Source organism: Mesoplodon bidens (assembly GCF_964165515.1).
Source record: "Mesoplodon bidens genome assembly, chromosome: 14".
NCBI classification, from domain to species: domain Eukaryota; kingdom Metazoa; phylum Chordata; class Mammalia; order Artiodactyla; family Ziphiidae; genus Mesoplodon; species Mesoplodon bidens.
This window is the reverse complement of record NC_138170.1, coordinates 64,290,054-64,310,509: the sequence shown is the minus strand read 5'-3', so window position 1 is coordinate 64,310,509 and position 20,456 is coordinate 64,290,054. Positions and strand designations below refer to the sequence as shown.

The 20,456-nt window shown below is 46.7% G+C and overlaps 1 protein-coding gene across 1 annotated transcript in view; it reads right to left on the bottom strand.

The window, feature by feature from the left end:
- The window catches only part of CAPN14 (calpain 14), a gene marked incomplete at both ends in the record, with an annotated part of 54,553 nt that extends 35,302 nt beyond the window's left edge, over nt 1-19,251 (bottom strand). Inside the window, 17 exon segments of the mRNA XM_081253899.1 lie at nt 1,515-1,572; nt 2,911-2,966; nt 3,116-3,141; nt 5,034-5,239; nt 7,344-7,352; nt 7,870-7,993; nt 8,162-8,247; nt 8,968-9,130; nt 10,165-10,239; nt 13,687-13,772; nt 15,523-15,585; nt 16,204-16,248; nt 16,252-16,378; nt 16,759-16,895; nt 17,031-17,149; nt 17,940-18,078; nt 19,153-19,251. Of these exon segments, the coding sequence (XP_081110025.1) occupies nt 1,515-1,572; nt 2,911-2,966; nt 3,116-3,141; nt 5,034-5,239; nt 7,344-7,352; nt 7,870-7,993; nt 8,162-8,247; nt 8,968-9,130; nt 10,165-10,239; nt 13,687-13,772; nt 15,523-15,585; nt 16,204-16,248; nt 16,252-16,378; nt 16,759-16,895; nt 17,031-17,149; nt 17,940-18,078; nt 19,153-19,251 (1,618 nt within the window).
- Between the last annotated feature and the right edge of the window lie 1,205 nt (nt 19,252-20,456).

Below are 20,456 nucleotides of genomic sequence, written 5' to 3'. Positions count from 1 at the left end.
ACAGTTCATCTTTTTGGCTTGGGCACAGCTTGTGGTGAACATTCTGAATTTCAATTCTGTTGGCTATTAGATTAATTATTCCTCCCAGTTCTGTGCCATCTGCAGATCTGATAAGCCTGCATGCCATGTCTTCTTCCAAGCCATTGATAAAAGTTGAGGAAGTGTAAGGGGACCAAGGGCAGAATACAGAGACTCTCAACTAAATACCTAAAACGTATAGGCTCTGACCCATAACATAGAACTATCTCTCTGGGTTCATATTTATATAACTCTTGGCATGATGATAAAACTTGTGAATCATATTGCAACTTTCCAACCCACATTTCATATATATTATGGGAGACTTTACCAACTATTTTGCCAAAAGCTATAGTAGCCCTCTCATAGGAATAAATGAAAGCAATGTGTCCATCCATTCTTTCAAAAATCATTTTGCATACTTGTGATTAACGCCTTAAAAATTTTAATGTGCAGAAGCCATCTCTTTTACAATTTTTTTTTGAGGAGGTGTAGGGAGGGGCCGCATCTCATATTGTATAATTTCTAGAGTCTCCCTTTCTGGCTCTTTTATGATACCCAAGTTTGGCTTTGAGAAACCATCTGGAAATTATACAGTTTCTGAGTGTGTTTGGGTTTGAAATCATGGCTTCATGTAAAGGAGAAGCAATCACATATTTCAGGTAGCAAATACCCTTTAATTGTTTGGTTTACTTTTTTCAAAATCATGTTTTTCTCACTCAAAATATACACATAAAATACTTTTATATGGGCTTTCAGCTTTCCTGATGGTTTATCCCAAGCTTCATACAAAGGCATCCACACCGCCCATCTGCAGTTCTCCTATATGATGTGCTCCTTTCTATCAGATTTCCGTGGGCTAATTAATTTAAATATGAGCTCATCAGAGAGCTCCCTGGTAAGCTAGTCGATACTTAATATTTATTTGCCAGGTTGAGAAAATGAATGCCATTCTTCCACATGGACTTTATATGCCAAGAAAGAAATATTCAGCTATTCTTCTCAAATTAGCAAACTAGCAGAAATCTTCATTTTCACTGCCATCTATCTTTACATACTCAACTAAGCAAAAAAAAAAAGAACAATTTTCTAAACTGCATAAATCCTCTACCTCATGGCTTCCCTGGTGGCGCAGTGGTTGGGGGTCCGCCTGCCGAGGCAGGGGACACGGGTTCGTGCCCCCGTCCGGGAGGATCCCACATGCTGCGGAGCGGCTGGGCCTGTGAGCCATGGCCGCTGAGCCTGCGCGTCCGGAGCCTGTGCTCCACAACGGGAGAGGCCACAACAGTGAGAGGCCCGCGTACCGCAAAAAAAAAAAAAAAAAAAAAAAATTCCTGTACCTCTTTGTCAGACCACACGACCCACCCTGGTATAAGACACAGCTCCTAGGGGGACCAGTGGGCATCCACATGTCCCACCAGGAGAAAGAGAAATAGACCCAGAGTTCAGAAAAGTTGTGACCCCTGAGTCCTACAGGATGACTCTGAAATACTCACCTGACCGGGGCATGTGGTTCCGGATCTTCTGCAGTTGGACTGCATTTATTTCTGGATGCTGGAGCAGAAGCAGAACGGGAGAAGAAAATCATCATTGCTGAAGGCTCGTTAGACGCAGAGGGCCCACAGCTAAAGGGGGTTGGGAAAGGCCTCTCCCACATCTGCTCAGGGTGGCACATATGCCATTTCTGGGCAGAATACGTGACGCCATTTTCCTGCACATAAGGAACATGACTAGACGTATAATTAAATCTGGAATTTCATAAGAACTTCTACAACAGTTTAACTGGGTGACAAGTTCAGAGCACCCCAGCAGGGCAGGACTCTTAAGAGGTAGACTAATAGCAGTGATTCTGAAACTGGGTTCTATAGAGATGCTTTGAAAGTTCAGCAATTGGGTTTCAGTTTTATTATTAATAAACTATCCTTAGCCAAGGGTCCAGATTTCCATTTTAGAGTTCAGAAAAGCAACCCTTTACATGAACATTTAACTTTAGAACATATTAATGCAATATAAGTACCATAAATTTGAACTTATAAAATGGCTATAAGTTATCTGTTCATATTTATCTGTCTTCTATATGTTAGGTTTCTCTGTGAGATTCCATTTGATAAAAAGGACTGCCGCAGAAAATGTTTGGAAGCCCCTGGTATGGAGGAAAACTTTTATAAACAACACACATAAGATTCTGATGTATCCTCTCTGATGACATTAAGCAAAATGCCAGTGGTGAAGATGAGAGAAGACGGGAGGGCAGGCAACTTGTGAATTAAATCAGGAGTGTTACTAACACAGGGGGTTCATGTTCTTCCCGTTGTAATGACGTCACTCAGATGTCAGGCCCAGATTTCTTGCCCTGTTCCTAAATGTATTTCGCGGTAGGGACGGGGTGGCCTCTTGCTGGTGCTCAAACCTGGGTCAGCCCAAGGAAAGAACTGGAAGGGACCAGGTGGGTAGCCCTCCTCCTCCCCAATGCCTCTTACCAGTTCCACCCCCCCAACACACCCACGGGGTCTTCTCCCTGGGCATCCCTCCCCCAGACCCCCCCAGGACTCATCCTTGCCAGGCTCCACCCACACCTCCCAACACTGAGTCTCACCTCTGCCATATTCCATTGTCACAGGGATTAAAAATTAAAGTTGTTTTTCCTACAACAAATCAATGTAGCTTCCAAGAACGGATATGCATTTTACAGGAGCCTTCTGGAACCAACAGCTCTACTCATTTGTCTAAAACCTTGAGGGCTTTCATAGAAAGTGGCAGTCTGGGGACTAGGAAGCCTTAAATCACAATTTAGATACAGGGTCAGGCAGATGCAAACCCACCTGCCATGGGATTATAGGGTCCACAGTGTGCCCCGCTACCTCCCTTGCTACCTCCCTCGGTTCAACTTACCTTTTCAAAGAGTTGGGTGAAGAACTCATCCTGCCTTTCATCTGGTCTACAGTTTCCTATGGGAACAGACACACAGAAGGACGTGGTCATTCCCCTGGACGAATGGACTCTCGTGCACACACTAATGTGCTCACGGCTCCCAGGCCTGTGAAATCTGTGAGTCTGACCTTGAGTGCTGGTTTAAATGTTTTACCATAGCACTCACCCACATCCCTGTTTCTCCAGTCGTCACTGGCTTTGGGGAAGTAGCAAACCGTGAAAGCGGCAGAAGAAACACCAGGTAGAGGGAAACAGAAGCACATGGAGGTGTGACTCATGCATCTGGAGCTCTGGGCCTTCAGTGCCAAGGACCTGACCAGAAGCGCAGTTACTTTGGTGCAAAAACAGCAGAACCTGCATACTTCTAGGGCGCGATAGATAACATACTATGTGTGCCATAGAGTAGGGCCTGCAGGATCTGCAGACCTCTTCCCCCGACCCCTGAATGTGAGGGGAGAAGCCCCCCTTCCCGGATCTGTAAACGGTCCCCATCATGTGGAATTCCACCTGACAACTCACCTTAGGGAAGATGACACTTGAATTGTGGCCAATTTCACTGAGGGGGGAGAAAAGACCGAATTACTTCTTGGGGATCATTTTGGGAACGTTTTGACCAGTATTCTCCCACCCCTGGGAACTCACCTTCCCAGGTCCTTAGCTGATGCCCCACTTGCCCTTGAAGCGTGCAGTCTGGCACGGGGCTCAGCACAGGGCTGTACCTCCCCACGCGCCCTGTGTTCTCACCCCACGGCCTTTGCTCAAGTGGAGGCCTCCACCCCGTGTGCCCTTTCCTTCCCCCACCCTCATCTAACTACTCCCACTCATACGTTCAGAGTCAGTGGTTTCACAAGGCAGTGAGGCCTGGGACCAAGTTAAACTACCTATGCCTGAAATATGATGGAAAAAGAACTGGGTTCTAAGCACTGAAGGGTTGTCATGTCAGAACAATCACAGGCAAAATACAGGCCTACCTCATTTCACTGTGCTCCACGTTAGTGCATTTTTTTACAGATTGAAGGTTTCTGGCAACCCTGCATCGAGCAAGTCTATGGGCACCATTTTTCCAACAGCATTGGCTCACTGCCTGTCTCTCTGTCGCATTTTGGTAATTCTTGCAATATTTCAAGCGTTTTCATTATTATATTTGTTACTGTGATCTTTGATCAGTGATGTTACTATTGCAAAAAGATTCTAACTCACTGAAGACTCAGACAATGGTTAGCATTTTTAGCAGTCAAGTTTTGTTTTGTTTTGTTTTTTTGACCACACAACTCAGCATGCAGGATCTTAGTTCCCCAACCAGGGATCCAACCTGTGCCCCCTGCAGTGGAAGTGCAGAGTCCTAACCACTGGACAGCCAGGGAATTCCTGAGTATTTTTTAATTAAGGTATGCGCATTGTTTTTTTAAGACATAATGCTATTGCATACTTAATAGACTACAATACAGTGTAAGCATAATTTTTATATGCCCTGGAAAACCAAAAAAATCCTGTGACTCTCTTTAACGCAGTATTTGCTTTATTGCGGTGGTCTGGAACTAAACCTGCCATATCGCCGAGGTAGGCCTGTAATAAGTTTGGCTGGGATGAGTGTATATTGATTCGTCTGAGCCTGATAGTTGATACAGCCCCCCTCAACTGAACAAACCCTGTTCATCTCTTAGGAATCACCACGTCCTTGAAGCCACCCCTGCTTCCCCCAGGACCATGGAAGAGTGGCTCAGATGCTTCTCCTTGGTGCTCTCCAAACACCCTGGGCAGATAAACGCTTGCCCCAGACACAGCGTAACATAAATAACTGTTCATACGTCCATGTCCTTTCCAGATTTTGAGCCCCTGGAGGGCAGGGGCCAGACCTGTTCTAGCTTTTTCTCTCTACATCTAGCAGAGTGTTCATTTGTTAGAAGGAGAGCGGGGAGGAAGAAGTGAGGGATGTCTCCGCGCAGACAGCTGCCCTGCTGTCCTGCTCACCCTGTCCCCTGTGTTGGTCACAGAGACCCCCGTCCTCCACCATTTTCACCTCACCCTGCCCTCCTCCCCTGGCCCGAGTGGACCCCAACCTCCGGGAGAGGCCTGGACCTTACTAAAAGACGCGCTTCCTGGAGAAGCCTCTGAGGACAAACTCAGACCCCTGGTGGGACTCAGATGTGCAGGGCACAATGACGTATGTCCCAGGCTCCAGCCACAACTCCTGACTCACTTCCTTCTCTCTGAGAAACGTCTCAGGCCAATTCAGGGGAGCATTTTTCCAGAAGAACTTGGGAGGCAGTCTCCTCTGGTCATCATAGCTCTGTGGGTAGAGGATAGAAGGCAGCAGTTGAGCTGATCACCCAGCGCTTGTGGCCAGGCCTGGGCCCCTTGGCCAGGAGCCAGGACTAAGGTGGCCTCTGATTTGCTAGATCCCACCTGCTCCAATGGAGGATGAGATAAAGGGATGAGGAGTGGAGAGAAAACACCAGAACCGTCCAAAGTGGGCACCTTTGCTGGAACCCTACATGAGGTTGAATAAATATGTCGACGGATTTGACTTTGTGTTAAAAACAATATCATATGAAAAATGAGGTGAGGAATGTCACTGTGTCTGCACTTTCCACTTTACAGCTGAGAGTCTGAAGTTCAGGCAAGTTAGGTCATCTGCACAAAGTCACCTAGTGGGTAAGAGTCTCAGCCAGGATTGGAATTCAGGGCAGCTGAGCTCCAATGTCCACATTCTTGATACTTCCTGAAGCTGCCTCCATGTATGAGCTACAATTTCAAGGTTGATTATGACATGAGTATGCTCATAGGTACAGACGGACCACCAGCCATCTCCCTCCATACAGACCAACTGGATATTCCATGTCATCTCAGTGAAAGCAGCCTCATAAAGAGGAAAGCGTACTGGCCGAAGCTCAGAAGACCCAAATCAGAGGTCTGGTTTGTGTTTTGTTTTATCTCTTATTTTTATTCTCTCTTTCTCTCTCCCTCTCTCTTTTATATCCCCCTTTTGCCCTATTTTTCTCTCTTGCTTCCTCTTCCCTTGGCTCTCATGCAGGGCTATGGAGGGAGGGGAAATCCATAAGGGGGATGCACACAGTTGCTGTTAAAGACACTACCCACCACATAAAGACATTTCCCAGATTCCACTTAGGGCTGGGGAAACAAAATGTATCTCTTGGTGATGCATGCTTTCTTTACTGAGACAGTGAGAACTAGAAAATCAGCCCTTTGCTGTCTTTGCCCTGGCTGCCAGGAATCTCAGAACTAAAATTTATAATCAGCTGTAGTAGCTGTTCTAGGTTTAGTGCTCCTGGTAGAATTAACTGCTTCCTTATCCCTCATCTATTTATAACTTTTTTCTCGCCTTTTGAATTCTGTAACTGGTTCATAGTTTTGTTCTGTTTATACTTTTTATTGTAGGTTGACCTAATTCTATTTAGGAATAGGCTTGATATAAATAGCTTTTTTTAATATGAAATAGTAGAAATTCGTGGCATTTTAGATTTGTCTAGATTTACCAATGTCTATTTTGAGATCTGGCATCATTTATACTATTTCCTAGACTTTTTTTTTGAATTTTATTTTATTTTTTTATATAGCAGGTTCTTATTAGTTATCTATTTTATACATATTGGTGTATATATGTCAATCCCAATCTCCCAATGCACCCATCACCACTCCTCGACTAGATAACTTTTTCTTTTTAAATTAATAGGCAACTTTGGGAGCACTCAGTATTTCCTCGGGAGGAAAACAAAAAACCCAAACCGACCCAAGACACCCAATGCAAAATGGTTTCTTTACAAAAACCCTTTTACTCGATTCAGTCCAATCTGAGAAAAGTAAGTTTTTCACTCCTGTTTTCTTTGGGAAACAAAGAATACCTGCCACCCTTCAGAGGCTGGGAGAGCTCAGGCCTTCTTAACTGACCCCTCTAGGCTGCCACTGCAGCTGAAACACAGAGCTGTTGCTGTCCTCTGCCTGTGTTTCTGTTTTGTTTTCCCAGCCTTTGTCCCTTGTCCCCTAGTAGGTGGGCTGCATGGGCTCCTGATGTCCCATCTGTTATAGATCTATTTTATTATGGGCTTCATAACTCAGGCAAGATTGTGATTTATCATTCTTCCTATGTTGTGACAGTCTTCAATATTAGCCCTAAGTATTTATGTAGGGATTTAATCGATTCTAAAACTTATTGGTTCTGCATCAGGCTCAGACCTGTCTATGGAGGTATAAGGACTTCGGGCGGGGGGGCCTTGGATAAAAAAAGAACAGCAGATGCTCTTTACCTGCACACACAGAGGCAGCTGGCATTATTGCCAGACCTTCCCGTGGCTCCTTACGTAAGGCTGCTGCAGTCTCAGTGAACCCGGGACATCACTCCCTACCAGGGCCGGCCTGGCAAGTGTGCAACTCACCTGGCTCATCTGAAAAACAAAAACGAGAGGCCTCATTAGGCAGTGAATCCAGCTCTTTCACAAGCATGAATTCTAACGGAGGCTGGTATACAAGAAGACTCTACCCAGAGGCCACTTCCCCTCCCATAAGACTTGCTGTTCCAGTCAGTGACATTTTAATCCATCATGAGAAATCCTGGAAAAAGGTGAGGCAAGGTAAGCTTGGCTTTTGGGGAGGGGCAAAGGGAACTAGAATTAACTGTACCAACTGTGTGCCAGGCACAATGATAAGCACTGCTACACGATCTTCTTTTACTCCACCTTTTGCACAAATATCATTGTCCCCATTTTACAGAGGTAGAAACTGATGTTAAAATGCAAGAAGGTGGCTTGTTCTAGATCACATATTCCCAAGGATTTGCACCCACGGCAGACAGAGAAGGATGTAGGTAGACAGAGATGGATGGTAAGAGGACAGGAAACAGGAAGAAAGGATAAGACTCCACGAGAGGCCCACCTACCCTGAAGAGGTGGAAGCCAATGGCACATTGCAGGGCATCTGGAACCTCCTGCCCTCCTGGGGCCTCCAGACCGACAGCAGGAATTGTGGGTTCTTCCAAAATGTGTTTGGGGCAGAACATAGCCAAGGTGAGACAGGCTCCCCTAGCATCCTGCTTGCCAAACCACAGAGAGGAGCACAGACCCAGGGTGCTGCCCCGGGATTCCCACCCAAGGTCCACCCGGACAGAGTTGGGGTCTCTTTCACCACAGCTCTGTCCCCCTCCCTCCCACATCTTCCACCTCGGGTTCTTCTATGGACACACAGACCTGAGAGTTACTCTCCACTGTAGCTTTTGCCCAGCATGCTGCCTGGCACAGACTTTGTGTCCTGAAGATGTTCACTGCCTGGGTCAGTGACTGTTAACTAACAGAAGAGAATGTGTCTGTGGTCCCAGGGGAGCAGCATTTTAACGGGGACCAAACCTTAGCTTATGTGCAGCTTCAGCCTTTGGGGGGACACTGTGGGGGAGATGAAGCCAGAGCCAGGGCCACCCAGGCCCCGCTGAGATCTTACCCCCTTCAAATCTTTCCTACCCAAGAATGGCCCATTGTGGAGAAAGGGTCACAGTGCCCAAACCTCTCCACTTGGAGAATGTATACACGTTCATCTCCTATACCTGATGACTTGGGAATCCTCGATTTTGTTTCTCTACCAAACTCTAGGTAAGGAGGGCCTGATACATACGATATAAATACTATTTCAATCCAGCCTGTTATGGGGTGGTTACTTCAGCATATCAGTGACCTTATCCTAAAACCACAGAAAGATGTGACCCAACCTTCTACTATGCCTGTGCACCTGTGGCCACCTGGTGCCGATTAGGAAAGGGAATCCTCTGGAAAGATACACCCCCAAGAGGTAGGCAGCATGACTGAGAATTCTATGCCCTGGTGCAAATTAGGACAAAGGTGCCCCATCTTCCTGGTTCACATAGCCCGGGGCCAGCGCACGCAGCTTGGCCAGCAAAGCCCCCTCACCTTCAGCCAGGGGCCCTGGGCAGCGGCTCTGTCTGCAGCTCCACCTTTGCCTGGAGAAGCTGCCACTTTAGACCCAAGAGCCCCTGGCTCCTGTGCACAGGCTCACCTCAGGTGACTTTGTCGGACCACCAGCCATGGTCCCTTTCTCCCATCTCCCCTCCAGCATGGTGTACGACCACTTCTGGGCCACCTCCTGACTCAGCAGGCCTGGGCTCAGTTTACAGATGACCAGAAGCATGAAATGTGCTTTAAAGTCCTGCAGTGCCATCCTGTGTAGAGGAGAAAGAGACGACATCCAGTCATCAGGACCAGAAGGGAGGCTGCAACTAAGTAACGGGCATCCCAGCCCTCTGCTGGACCCAGGGCCCCATCCTCCACACCCCCATGCAGAGCTGAGCTGGCTTTGGACGCATGAGAGTGGGGCTGGTTGGACCAGTGTGAGGGTCCATCTCGGGCAGGTGGTGCTACCAAGAAACCCCACCCTGTGGCTGGAAGCAGCCTCCAACAATGGCTGCCTGAGAGCAATGTTCTTGGGCTGCTGATGGTGGTGATAAAGTGGAATTGGGGCATTCATAGCTAGTCAATTGATTTATACATGTTCAATAAGAATTGCACAAATCAGTTCCTCATCATCAATTGATAAAAATCTTTGCCCCAATTGGCTAACGTTGTGCCCCAAGGCGTGTTGTCTGAACCAGCTCAGTTTACTATCTGTAAACAGAAAGAACAGTATTTGCAGGACTCTTGAGTTCAATGACCACTTACTTAAGAGCGAAAGGGCCACAGCAGTCTGAAAAGGATGGGTACAGGGAGAAGAGGGACAGCGTGGGAGTTAATAGTAAGGGTGAAAAGTGGAAGGAACGGGGAACAGGTGGGTCTCATGTCAGACACCCAGAAGCAGCATCAGGGTGTCTGGTGGCCTTTCATAAAAAGGGGCGAGAGGCTTTGGGGTGGGTGGGGGTAGTACTGCTTTGCTGTGGAGGGCACAGGTGCGGTGGCTTATAGTTGGCAAGAAACAGAAGTCGGAGAGGAGGCAGTGGCCACACCCACCCTCTGCTTTGAGCACCCGCTGAGCTCCATGCCAGGGGTCTCTGCTCTCATCACAGAGGCTGTGACTGTTTGATTGCCCTGCTAGGCCATGAGCCCCTAAAGGGTCTTCTTGATCTCTGTATAAGAGATCTTGTCTCTTGATCTCTCTTGATCTCATGTATGCCTGGCATACATGAAGCACCCTGTAAACGTTTGCTGGATGGATGTCCTAATGTAAGCCAGCACACGTGCCCCAAGTCTCTGAGTCAAATACCAGAATTCTCCATCATCATCTTTCCTCAGCAGCAGAATCTTCTCCTTGGGCCTCAGTAGTTCCCACATACTTGAGCTGAAAACAGAAAAGAAATGTTTTCATGGGGAAGGAAAGAATTGAGAGGGACATGCAAGAAATTCTTCAGTAAATGCTCTATAGTGTTGCTATTTATTCTCATCTTCATACTGCTTGCAGACAATTACATCTCACATCCTCTATTATGAAAGCAACGTGTGACATTAATTCATCACTTACTCTGAGCCAAGTTCTGGGCCAGGCTCTTGACATATTTTATTTCATTTAAGGCTAACAGCAACTTTACAAAGTAGGGATTTTTATTGCCATTTTAGAGATTAGGAAACTGAGGTCAAAAGAGATTAGGTCACTTGCTTGAAGTCACAAAGTTATTAAATGTCAGAACTAGCATTGGAACCTATGTTGCTATTGGTTTTTTTTTCCATAGCCCATCATTTTGGACTTCTGTTTCTGGCTACAAAGGAGTAAGGCTTTCATGTACCACTTCCCCACGATAAACAACTAAAAATGGGACAAAATACAAGAAACAACTGTTCTTGGACATTAGACAGCAGGCAGCACAGAACTGTGACCCCAAGAGGAGGGAGACAAATAAAGTGAGCCCTAACGTTGCCTAGACTCCTGCCTGAAACTAATTCCCTGGACAGTGATGCAGGGAAGTGGACCCAAAAAGAGCCTAGCAGCCTTGCTGAGTGGAAGAGACAGAGTCTGAAGTTCAGGGAGATAAGACAGCTAGAATTTGCTGGGGAAAGTGCCCAAGAGGAGGGGGCTACTTAAACAAGGACCTCCGGAGAACTTCACAGGTGTTCCCTTGAGTCTTTGGCTAAAATAAAATCTGTCCATACATAAAATGAAATCCCACAAGACTGGACTGTACACAGAACAATTTCCAGAGCTGACACCAGGCTGGAAATCATTTGAATTCCCACCAGCCAGAGTCAAAAACCTTACAGTATACATGGGGTCTTTAGTAGAGAACTCAAAGGGTCTACACCTTAGTAGTGGGGTCAAATTAGGCCCCAACTAAAAGTTTTCCTAGATCTAAAAGAAAACTTCAAAGTATCAAAATAATCCCTAAGCAAGTAAATCTACAATGTCCAGTATCTAATAAAAAATTACTGTGTATATGAAGAAGCAGAAAATGTGATCCACTATCAAATCAATATCAAAAAACCCCAAACAACCCAATCCAAAAATGGGCAGAAGACCTAAATAGACATTTCTCCAAAGAAGATACACAGATTGCCAACAAACACATGAAAGGATGTTCAACATCACTAACCATTAGAGAAATGCAAATCAAAACTACAATTAGGTTACCACCTCACACCGGTTAGAATGGCCATCATCAAAAAATCTACAAACAATAAATGCTGGAGAGGGTGTGGAGAAAAGGGAACCTTCTTGCACTGTTGGTGGGAATGTAAATTGATACAACCACTATGGAGAACAGTATGAAGGTTCCTTAAAAAAGTACAAATAGAACTACCATACGACCCAGCAATCCCACTACTGGGCATATACCCTGAGAAAACCACAAGTCAATAAGAGTCATGTACCACAATGTTCATTGCAGCTCTATTTACAATAGCCAGGACATGGAAGCAACCTAAGTGTCCATCGACAGATGAATGGATAAAGAAGATGTGGCACATATATACAATGGAATATTACTCAGCCATAAAAAGAAACGAAATTGAGTTATTTGTAGTGAGGTGGATGGACTTAAGAGTCTGTCATACAGAGTGAAGTAAGTCAGAAAGAGAAAAACAAATACCATGTGCTAACACATATATGTGGAATCTAAAAAAAAGAATGGTTCTGAAGAACTTAGGGGCAGGACAGGAATAAAGACGCAGACGTAGAGAATGGACTTGAGGACATGGGGTGGGGGAAGGGTAAGCTGGGATGAAGTGAGAGAGTGGCATGGACATATACACACTACCAAATGTAAAATAGATACCTAGTGGGAAGCAGCCGCATAGCACAGGGAGATCAGCTCGGTGCTCTGTGACCACCTAGAGGGGTGGGTCAGGGAGGGTGGGAGGGAGACGCAAGAGGGAGGAGATATGGGGATATATGTATATGTATCAAGAAGGAGGAGATATGGGGATATATGTATATGTATAGCTGATTCACTTTTTAATAAAGCAGAAACTAACACACCATTGTAAAGCAATTATACTCCAATAAAGATGTTTAAAAAAAAAAAAAGGAAGAAAATGTGATCCATGACCACAAGTAAAAACAGACCTAGAAATAAGAGAGATATGATGGAATTAGCAGATAAGGACATTAAAACACTCAATATAAATGTGCTTCTGGGCTTCCCTGTGGCACAGCGGTTGAGAGTCCGCCTGCCAATACAGGTGACTTGGGTTTGTGCCCCGGTCCGGGAGGATCCCGCATGCCACAGAGCAGCTGGGCCCGTGAGCCATGGCCGCTGAGCCTGCAAGTCCGGAGCCTGTGCTCCGCAACGGGAGAGGCCACAGCAGTGAGAGGCCCGCGTACCGCAAAATAAATAAATAAATAAATAAATAAATAAATAAATAAATGTGCTTCATGTTCTCAAGGATGTAAAGGGAACTATGGACATGATGAAGAGAAAAGTGAAAGATATTCTCAAATGGTATCTCTAGTATTAAAAAATATAATATCTAAAATGAAAACTACTCTGGATGAGACTCATAGCAGATTAGACACTATGGAATAAAGCCCATCATTTTATTTAATCCTCATCACACCTCTGGCTCAAGGAAATTAGAAGTTTGCCTAAGATCACACAGCTACCAAAGTTAACTTAATCTGTCATTTTTCTCAAAGGCAAGCACTTGTTTTCCTAAACAAACCACTACCAAAAACATTATGATGCTATATTTCTACAACACTTTAAAATTTATATAAATCGGGCTTCCCTGGTGGCACAGTGGTTAAGAATCCGCCTGCCAATGCAGGGGACGCGGGTTTGAGCCCTGGTCCAGGAAGATCCCACATGCCCAACTAAGCCAGTGAGCCACTGAGTCTGCACTCTAGAGCCCACATGCCACAACTACGGAAGCCTGCGCGCCTAGAGCCTGTGCTTCGCAACAAGAGAAGCCACCGCAACGAGAAGCCCAAGCACTGCAACGGAGAGTAGCCTCCACTTGCTGCAACTAGAGGAAGCCCAAGCGCAGCAACGAAGACCCAACGTAGCCCCCCCCCAAAAAATTATATAAATCTTTGGATGCCATTTTTCCATATAGACCCAGTCCCTCTGACAATTCTATTTATTAATGTATAATAAATAGAGTGTAGTACATTCTATCAGGAGTAATATTCCACTTATTTTTCTGAGCCTTCATTTTTTCATCTGTAAAAATGATTAAGTGATAATGCATATGTGAAAACGTCAAAAGCACGCATTTGAATTTGTGTGCCAAAGGCAGCCTCCTTTGCAGCCTTTACCTACCCCGTCCTCACCCCTCCCAGCCAGTCTCAGAAGTTCACCTGTCACTCCAGTCTCCTTTCCATTCCACGCTTCCCCAGGGGTTCCGCAGCTTGACTAGGTATGCAGGTCCATGTTTGGAGGTCACCTGTATAAAATGAGAACCAGTCCAGGTGGCTGGGCTGAGTGCCAATAGCAAATGTTGCAGATATCTGGGTGAGATTCATGCCTGCAGATGAGACCTTGAAATGAACGATCAAAGGCCCTGGGGGTTGGTAAGAGGAGAAAATGGCTCTGCTGCTCACTAGCTGTGAGACCTAAGGCAAGTTACTTAACCTCTCTGTGTCCTTTTCCTGATCTGTAAAATGAAGCCAATAGTCACATCTACAGCAGTGGGTTGAATGGGTGCCCTCCTCCAAAGATACGTTTACCTAGAATCTATCAATGTGATCCTATTTGTAAAAAGGGTCTTTGCAGGTGTAATTAAGTTAAGGATCTTGGGACAAAATCACCCTGGATTAGGGTGGGTCCTAAATCCAATGACAAGTGTCCTTACAAAAGAAGAGAAGGGGAAAGACACAGAGGAGAAGGGCGTGTGAAGATGTAGGCAAAGACCGGAGCTATGCATTCCAAGCTGGGGAATGCTGGGAGCCACCCTAAGCCAGAATAGGCACGAAGGATTCTCCCCTACAGCTATTGGAGTGAGTGCGGTATTAAGGACACATTGATTTCAGACTTCTGGCTTTAAAAAACACTGTGAAAACTAAATTTCTCTTGTGGCAATTTGTTATGGAAGCCCTAGGACACTAATACACCTACTCATAGGACTGTTGTGAGGATTGAGTTAACATTGGTAAAGCAGTTAGGACAGTATTTATCACATATTAAGTGCTAAATTTTGTGAAATACATTTGTTAAATAAATATAAAATCATAAACATAAATATTCTTAAATATAAATTTTGTTATCTCAATATGAAAACAAAAGTTCTTGACACACACAAACATGACTGATGGAGATCTAAGAGAAAGAAGAAGTCAGGTGCGAATGGAGTTGAAAAAGTGTGAAACAGAGTTAAAGGGAATTGGAGGACTTTGGGGAAGTCACACTCTCTAGAGGATAGCAGAGGTTCTTTAAGATTCAACCTGCTGATTCCTTATCTCTGTGCTTTGCTCCTGCTCTCCCTCCACCAGGAAGGCCCTTCTCTCCTCACGCAAATCTACCCATCTTTCAGGGGCCAACTCCATGTTACCTCCTCTATAAAGTCTTTTCTGATTTCCCTCCAACCCTACCAGGTAAATGTCTTCTCTCCTACCTCTAAACCCCTAAAGCCTTTCACCATTGCTTTCTTCCTTCAGTTTCTACTTTGCTTCCCTATCCATTTCAAATATGGTTTGCCTCCATACTTGACTGTAAGCTCTTTGTAGGCAGGGTCCCCGTCTGGTTCATCTTTCTCTCAATGTTTAGTAGAGCTCAAAAGATGGATAGCATCAGAAGGAAACTGGGAGATTGTGGGAAAAGGAGCATGTGGGAAAGAAGCAGGAATTTGGAGGGAAAACCCGGGTAGAAAAGCTATCAATAGCAGCCTAGAGCGAAGTGAAGCTCAAAGAAGGGTTGTGAGGCACAGCAGGGCCAGATGGCTGATTGGCTGGGACTGTCAAGAGAGGCTGGGATGGTGCGATGGAGGTGACAAAGGCTGGATCCACCACTTCACACCAGAGAAGCAGCACGGAGGTCCGGGGAGCCTACTACCTGCTTTGGCAGGCCTACCAGAAAAACTCACCCCCTAGACTGGGCACAGACACCAACGTTCATCAAGATGAGGTGAGGCCTCGGTGAGAAGGCCCCGGAGAGAAGGGACAGGTTGAAGGGAGACCGAGGGGCTGGGTTCCACCCACCTTCCTGATCCCTGTGAGCGTATAGGCATGGCCTTGCAGCGGCCCGTTCTTCAGCACTCTCTCCTTCTGCAGAGACAGAGAGCTCCTGTCAGCACTCTGCTGTGTACAGCTAACTTGGGAGTTGGGGGGATTTATTGGCTGGAGCCAGGGTTTACGGGGAGGGGGTAGGAGAGACCCATGCTGTGCTTTCTTACAGTTTTCAAAGCTCTTCAGCACCTGCAGTCTCATTTGAGCCTTTCAAGAAGTCAGGGTGCCACTCCGCAGTGATTAGCACCCCACCTTCTCGAGGGCAGCACAGACTCAGAGCTGCTAAGTCATGTGAGGTGACACGACGGTCGTTAGCAGAGGCAGGGCTGAACTGAGGGCTTCCTACTCCACTTCTGGGTTCTTGTTTGTTATGAAATTAGGCAGTGACAGCTAGTGGTGCTGGTAAATAAATGGCCTTGCATGTGGTTGACACTCAAGAATTGTTAGCTCCCTTCTCTGAACACCATCTGTGTTCTACGGTGTTCTCGCCTGCCCCAGGGGCTCAGCTCTGCTGTTCTAGTTTGAACATTAGGACCCCGGGTGTGGGAGTTGGTGGAGTCCAGGGGCCCACACTAGGTGAGGGCAGCAGCTGGTGGACGAAGGGGATGGGAGCCGGGGAGGAGGCCATCCTGCCAGGGCGCAGCCCAGTCTCACCCCTGAGTGGGTCTGACAGCCAATCGGGGTTCTGCTGTAGGTGGCTCAGGTTAGGATGTCCCAGAGGTTGCCAGGGGCTTCTACCAGGTTGATGGTCATTGTCACCCCTCCAGTGAAGTCCACAAGGGCTTCAGATACCTGTCCACGCTGCAAGTCTTCATAGGAGCCAGAGAGCCTGCCCAGGGAAGGCATAAGCATGGGATAAGGGAAGGGTGTTTATGCTGTAGCCTGGGATGGTCCAAACAAGTCTAGAGAATCCCCCGCTTGGTTATTCCCTGGTCATGTGTCTGCTATTCCTTCCTTCCATCCTAGGGGCAAAAAAAGAAAATATATACTCAGAGTTTCTAACCCTATTAAACAACTCCAGCCATTAGGGAAAGGTCAGACTCTTGAAAGCATGTTCCGACAGAGTGACTTCTATATTTGCTGAGATGCGCCTCATCTCTCACTTGAGAAACTTTACTGCTTCTTCCTCATGTCCTCCCTCAACACTGATGAGAGGGAGACAGAGGCAGAGGAGGTGGGAAGGGCTGGGAAGGAAAGGGGTTGTCTTACTTAGCATAGGCCTTTTCCAGAAGAGCTCCCCAGAACAAGATCTTGTAGGTAGAAGAGACAAAGACCAGCTGGCCAGCCTCATTCACAGGCAGTCGGTCATCTACCACCACTGGAACCCACTTCCCAAAGTGCCAGAACTGGAAGGAGAGAGTGCCTGCTGGTGAGTGAAGACTGCCATGGAGGTTAGTCAGCCCAGGGAGCAAAGACATGACTCTTCCAGAACCCTCTTTCCTATGGCCTCCTCCAGGCTGGGGCACCAGGAGGACACTCCCCCAGAACTGGAAGATGCCAGCATACTTCTCAGTGAAACTCTGATTCAGGGGAATGACACGACTCAGGATGTCCTGGTGCAAAGTCAGAGCTTGCAAAGCCGCCAAGAACCAGCAGTCGCCTAAGCCAGATAGCACACAGTATCCACATGAATCTGTTGGACACGCGTGCACAGACCACAGTGTCTGCATGGATGTACTGTACAGGCCTGCACATGCTATAAGTGTCTACATGAATCTACTGAGGACTCATTGCATGCAAGAAATGTCTGGTGCCAATTGCTATCCTCTCTGGGCTTGTAGCCTAGTTTAGGAGAAGGGAGTTCTATATCGGGGAGGAAGATGGTGAGTGAGCAGAATAGAGGATGGGGAACATTGTCTGGAATCCAGACTTGACACCAAGGCCTGAACCATATTCCTGGGCCAGCTTTTAGCTTCCCCGTGCCCCAGTGTCAGGAACTTGGACCCAAACACAACCAAACTTTTCTAAGGCCTGCTTCTGTAACTGATTTACATTCTTCTGAGAAAGCCTCAACCCTTCTGGACTCCATTTCTCTGTCTGTGAAATGGGTATCACTACACGTGTGCCTTCCCTCGTGGCCAAGGGTTTTTCTGTTCCTCTAAAAACAAAGTTGGGTTGAGGATAGATCTGCTTGGATTCTGGGGTATCTAGTGACTGGTGTGCCAAGAAGGACTCATTACAGGGACTAAGGTACAGTGAGCACATTTTCCAAAGATGAAACTTAGACCTGTAAACTGGTAGCAAGGATGCTCGTTAGGCAAGGTGTGGCATTCCCACGCATCCTCAGGGGACCGGTTGTGATCACTTTCTCATCAAAGGACAACACGTCAAGGTCGAGTTCAGGGTGGCCGTTTCCCCTGTTGGGCTCTCTCAATCCCCCTCCTCCCCACTCAGCTCTGCCTTGTCTGGGCTGGGCTGGCTAGTGCCAGTTGTGTGTCTCAGGGGCTGTGCAGACTTTCCTCCCAGTCCCTGGCACAGATCCAGCCTTTTGGCCTTGGCAGAATAGAAGTGGGGATTGCGGTGCAGCTCCTGTAGGAACAAACAGAAATGTCCTTCTGAGCGAGAACAAAGAAGCTCCTGGAGCTACAAGGACCACAGTTTCCCATATCCTCAAACTGGACTTCTGGGGACATAAATATAGAACATATGTGAAATCAGGGCTGTTCCAGAAAATCAGGCTTACAGATTCTGCCCACGGTATTTCTCATTCCTTCTTGCAGCTCATGTTAAGTGAGAGTCCTGGAGAACCCCGTGTAGATATTGAGAAGTAGCACTTGTATCACGAATGCCTTTTCTTGGAGCATCTGTGAAAAATGGAAGCGCCTCTCTTAGGGGGCGTCCTCTTTTTTCCTAGAGATCTTCCCATTCTCCTTATTCTCCCCCTACTCTTCCTTCCCACTCCCAACCCCCAGTCTAACGGCCTCTTTGGCTTCCATGCTGAGATGCAGGCTTGGGGGGGCAGGGGGAGTGGGGGGCGGTCTCTGCTCCACAGCAGGCCCTAAGCCCTCCGTCTTTGCATGCGCACCCTTCCCTCAAGGTCAGGTGTGTGACAGACTCACTACATCAGCAGTTCCCAAGATTTTCTGGGAGAAGGAGAACCTTGGCTGTCATCTAGTTTAGGAGGCTCACTTGGGAATTTCACACACAGTAGGGACTTAGAAAGTCGGGCGCTACAGGCTCTGATGGTAACGGCTGAATAGGGAACAGAAAAGGGGGAGAATCCGTAGCACAGACTGAGTGAGCTGGATTGCCTTTGAACACACTAAGAAGCTGCCTTTTAAAGGACTTGTTGATGTGTTTTATGAAGAGAAGAACACTTGTAAAGTGATTAATAGCTTCTTCAGGATGAGGCCACACACACACATACCTTATCTTTAAAGAAGTATTCCTAAGTCACCTTCAGGAGAGTCTAGACCCAGATGCAGCCCGTTGGGAGTTCTTGTGTGTCTTCTGTGGAAGAAATTGGCTCGTTCCCATATTGCCACAGCTCTCTACACAGGGCCACATGGGTCTCGGTCATATGTGGAAATGCACTTTAACTATTATAAGTGAGCAATGTTGGAGCAGGCCAGTAAATGAACACACTAAGCAGGACACAGGTACTAGCGTGTGCAGCCTAAAGACATGCTGCCTGGCCTGAGAGCTTCCTTGGCTCCCCAGGGAGTTGGCCTCATCCATCATGTTCTTCAGGTCGGGATTCATTTGTCCTCAGCAAATCAGTAGTCAGAGCCTCAACCTTCGCTTTTCCCACATTGGCTATGCTTGCCTTCTCTGTAGATGCTGAGGGCAAGAGAGAGCTTTATGGTGGGGAGGGGGATCCCTGGTACTCATGACCCCCAGGAGGCCTTAGAATGTTAACTGGCTGGTGAACATGGAGCACCATCACCAGGTGAGACACTGGGTCTCTTTCACGCCTTGGGTCCCCGCCCTGATGGTCAGTTCACTCAGATGTTTACTGAGAACCTACTATGTGCAGACACAGTACCATGCTTGACACATACACTTGGCTCTTGACTCACCAATAAGGGTAGAGTCGGGGCTCTGAAAAGGAATCAAAACAAATAAGAAGCATGTCCCCGCTCACAGGTACAGTGGACCTGCAGAATCCTCCTACGGGATGACTGATTTCCAGAGAGCTCTGGCATCTCACCACAACCCACAGAGTTGTCTCAGGTAAAATTGGAATAGAAACCTAGGCTCCTCGCACAATGGCTCTGTCTACATGATTAAAAGGCATCGGATGGAAAAAATGATCAATTCCATTCTCTTGACAGTCGGAACAAAAGAACAAGACTAAGAATCAGCACAGCCTGATTTATCTTGGGAAGAACTATCCTTCTTTTGTGTAACAGGTATTGTACAGTGTTCATGGTGTGCCAGATTTGGAATTAGAAAACCCAGGAGGTGGCTGGGTTTGCCACCTCTTACCTGTGTGGCCATGGGCAGACCACTTACCATGCATGAGCTGGCTGCCTTACCTATAAAAAGGAGATGACATACACTGTGCCTACTCTCAAGACTCAAAGAGACAACGATGTGAAGTGGCTTGAATAAACTCTAAAGCAGGGGATGGCAAACTATGGCCCATGGGCCAAATCTGGCCCACCATTGGTTTTTCTAAATAAAGCTTTATTGAAACACAGCCACAATTACCCATTTATGTACTGTCCATGGCTGCTTTTGCAATATACATTACAAAAGCAGAGTTGAGTAGTTAGAGCAGAGATCATACGGCCCACAAGTAAAAATATTTACAGCCTGGTCCTTTACAGAGAAGTCTGCTCTAAAGCACTACCTAACCCAGGTGGATTGTTGCTGCGTGGCACTAGGCACAGGGGTAAGCTCCAAGGAGGAATTCACAGAATAAAATGTGGTTAATTGAATCCGTCCCTGAGAATTTATCTTAA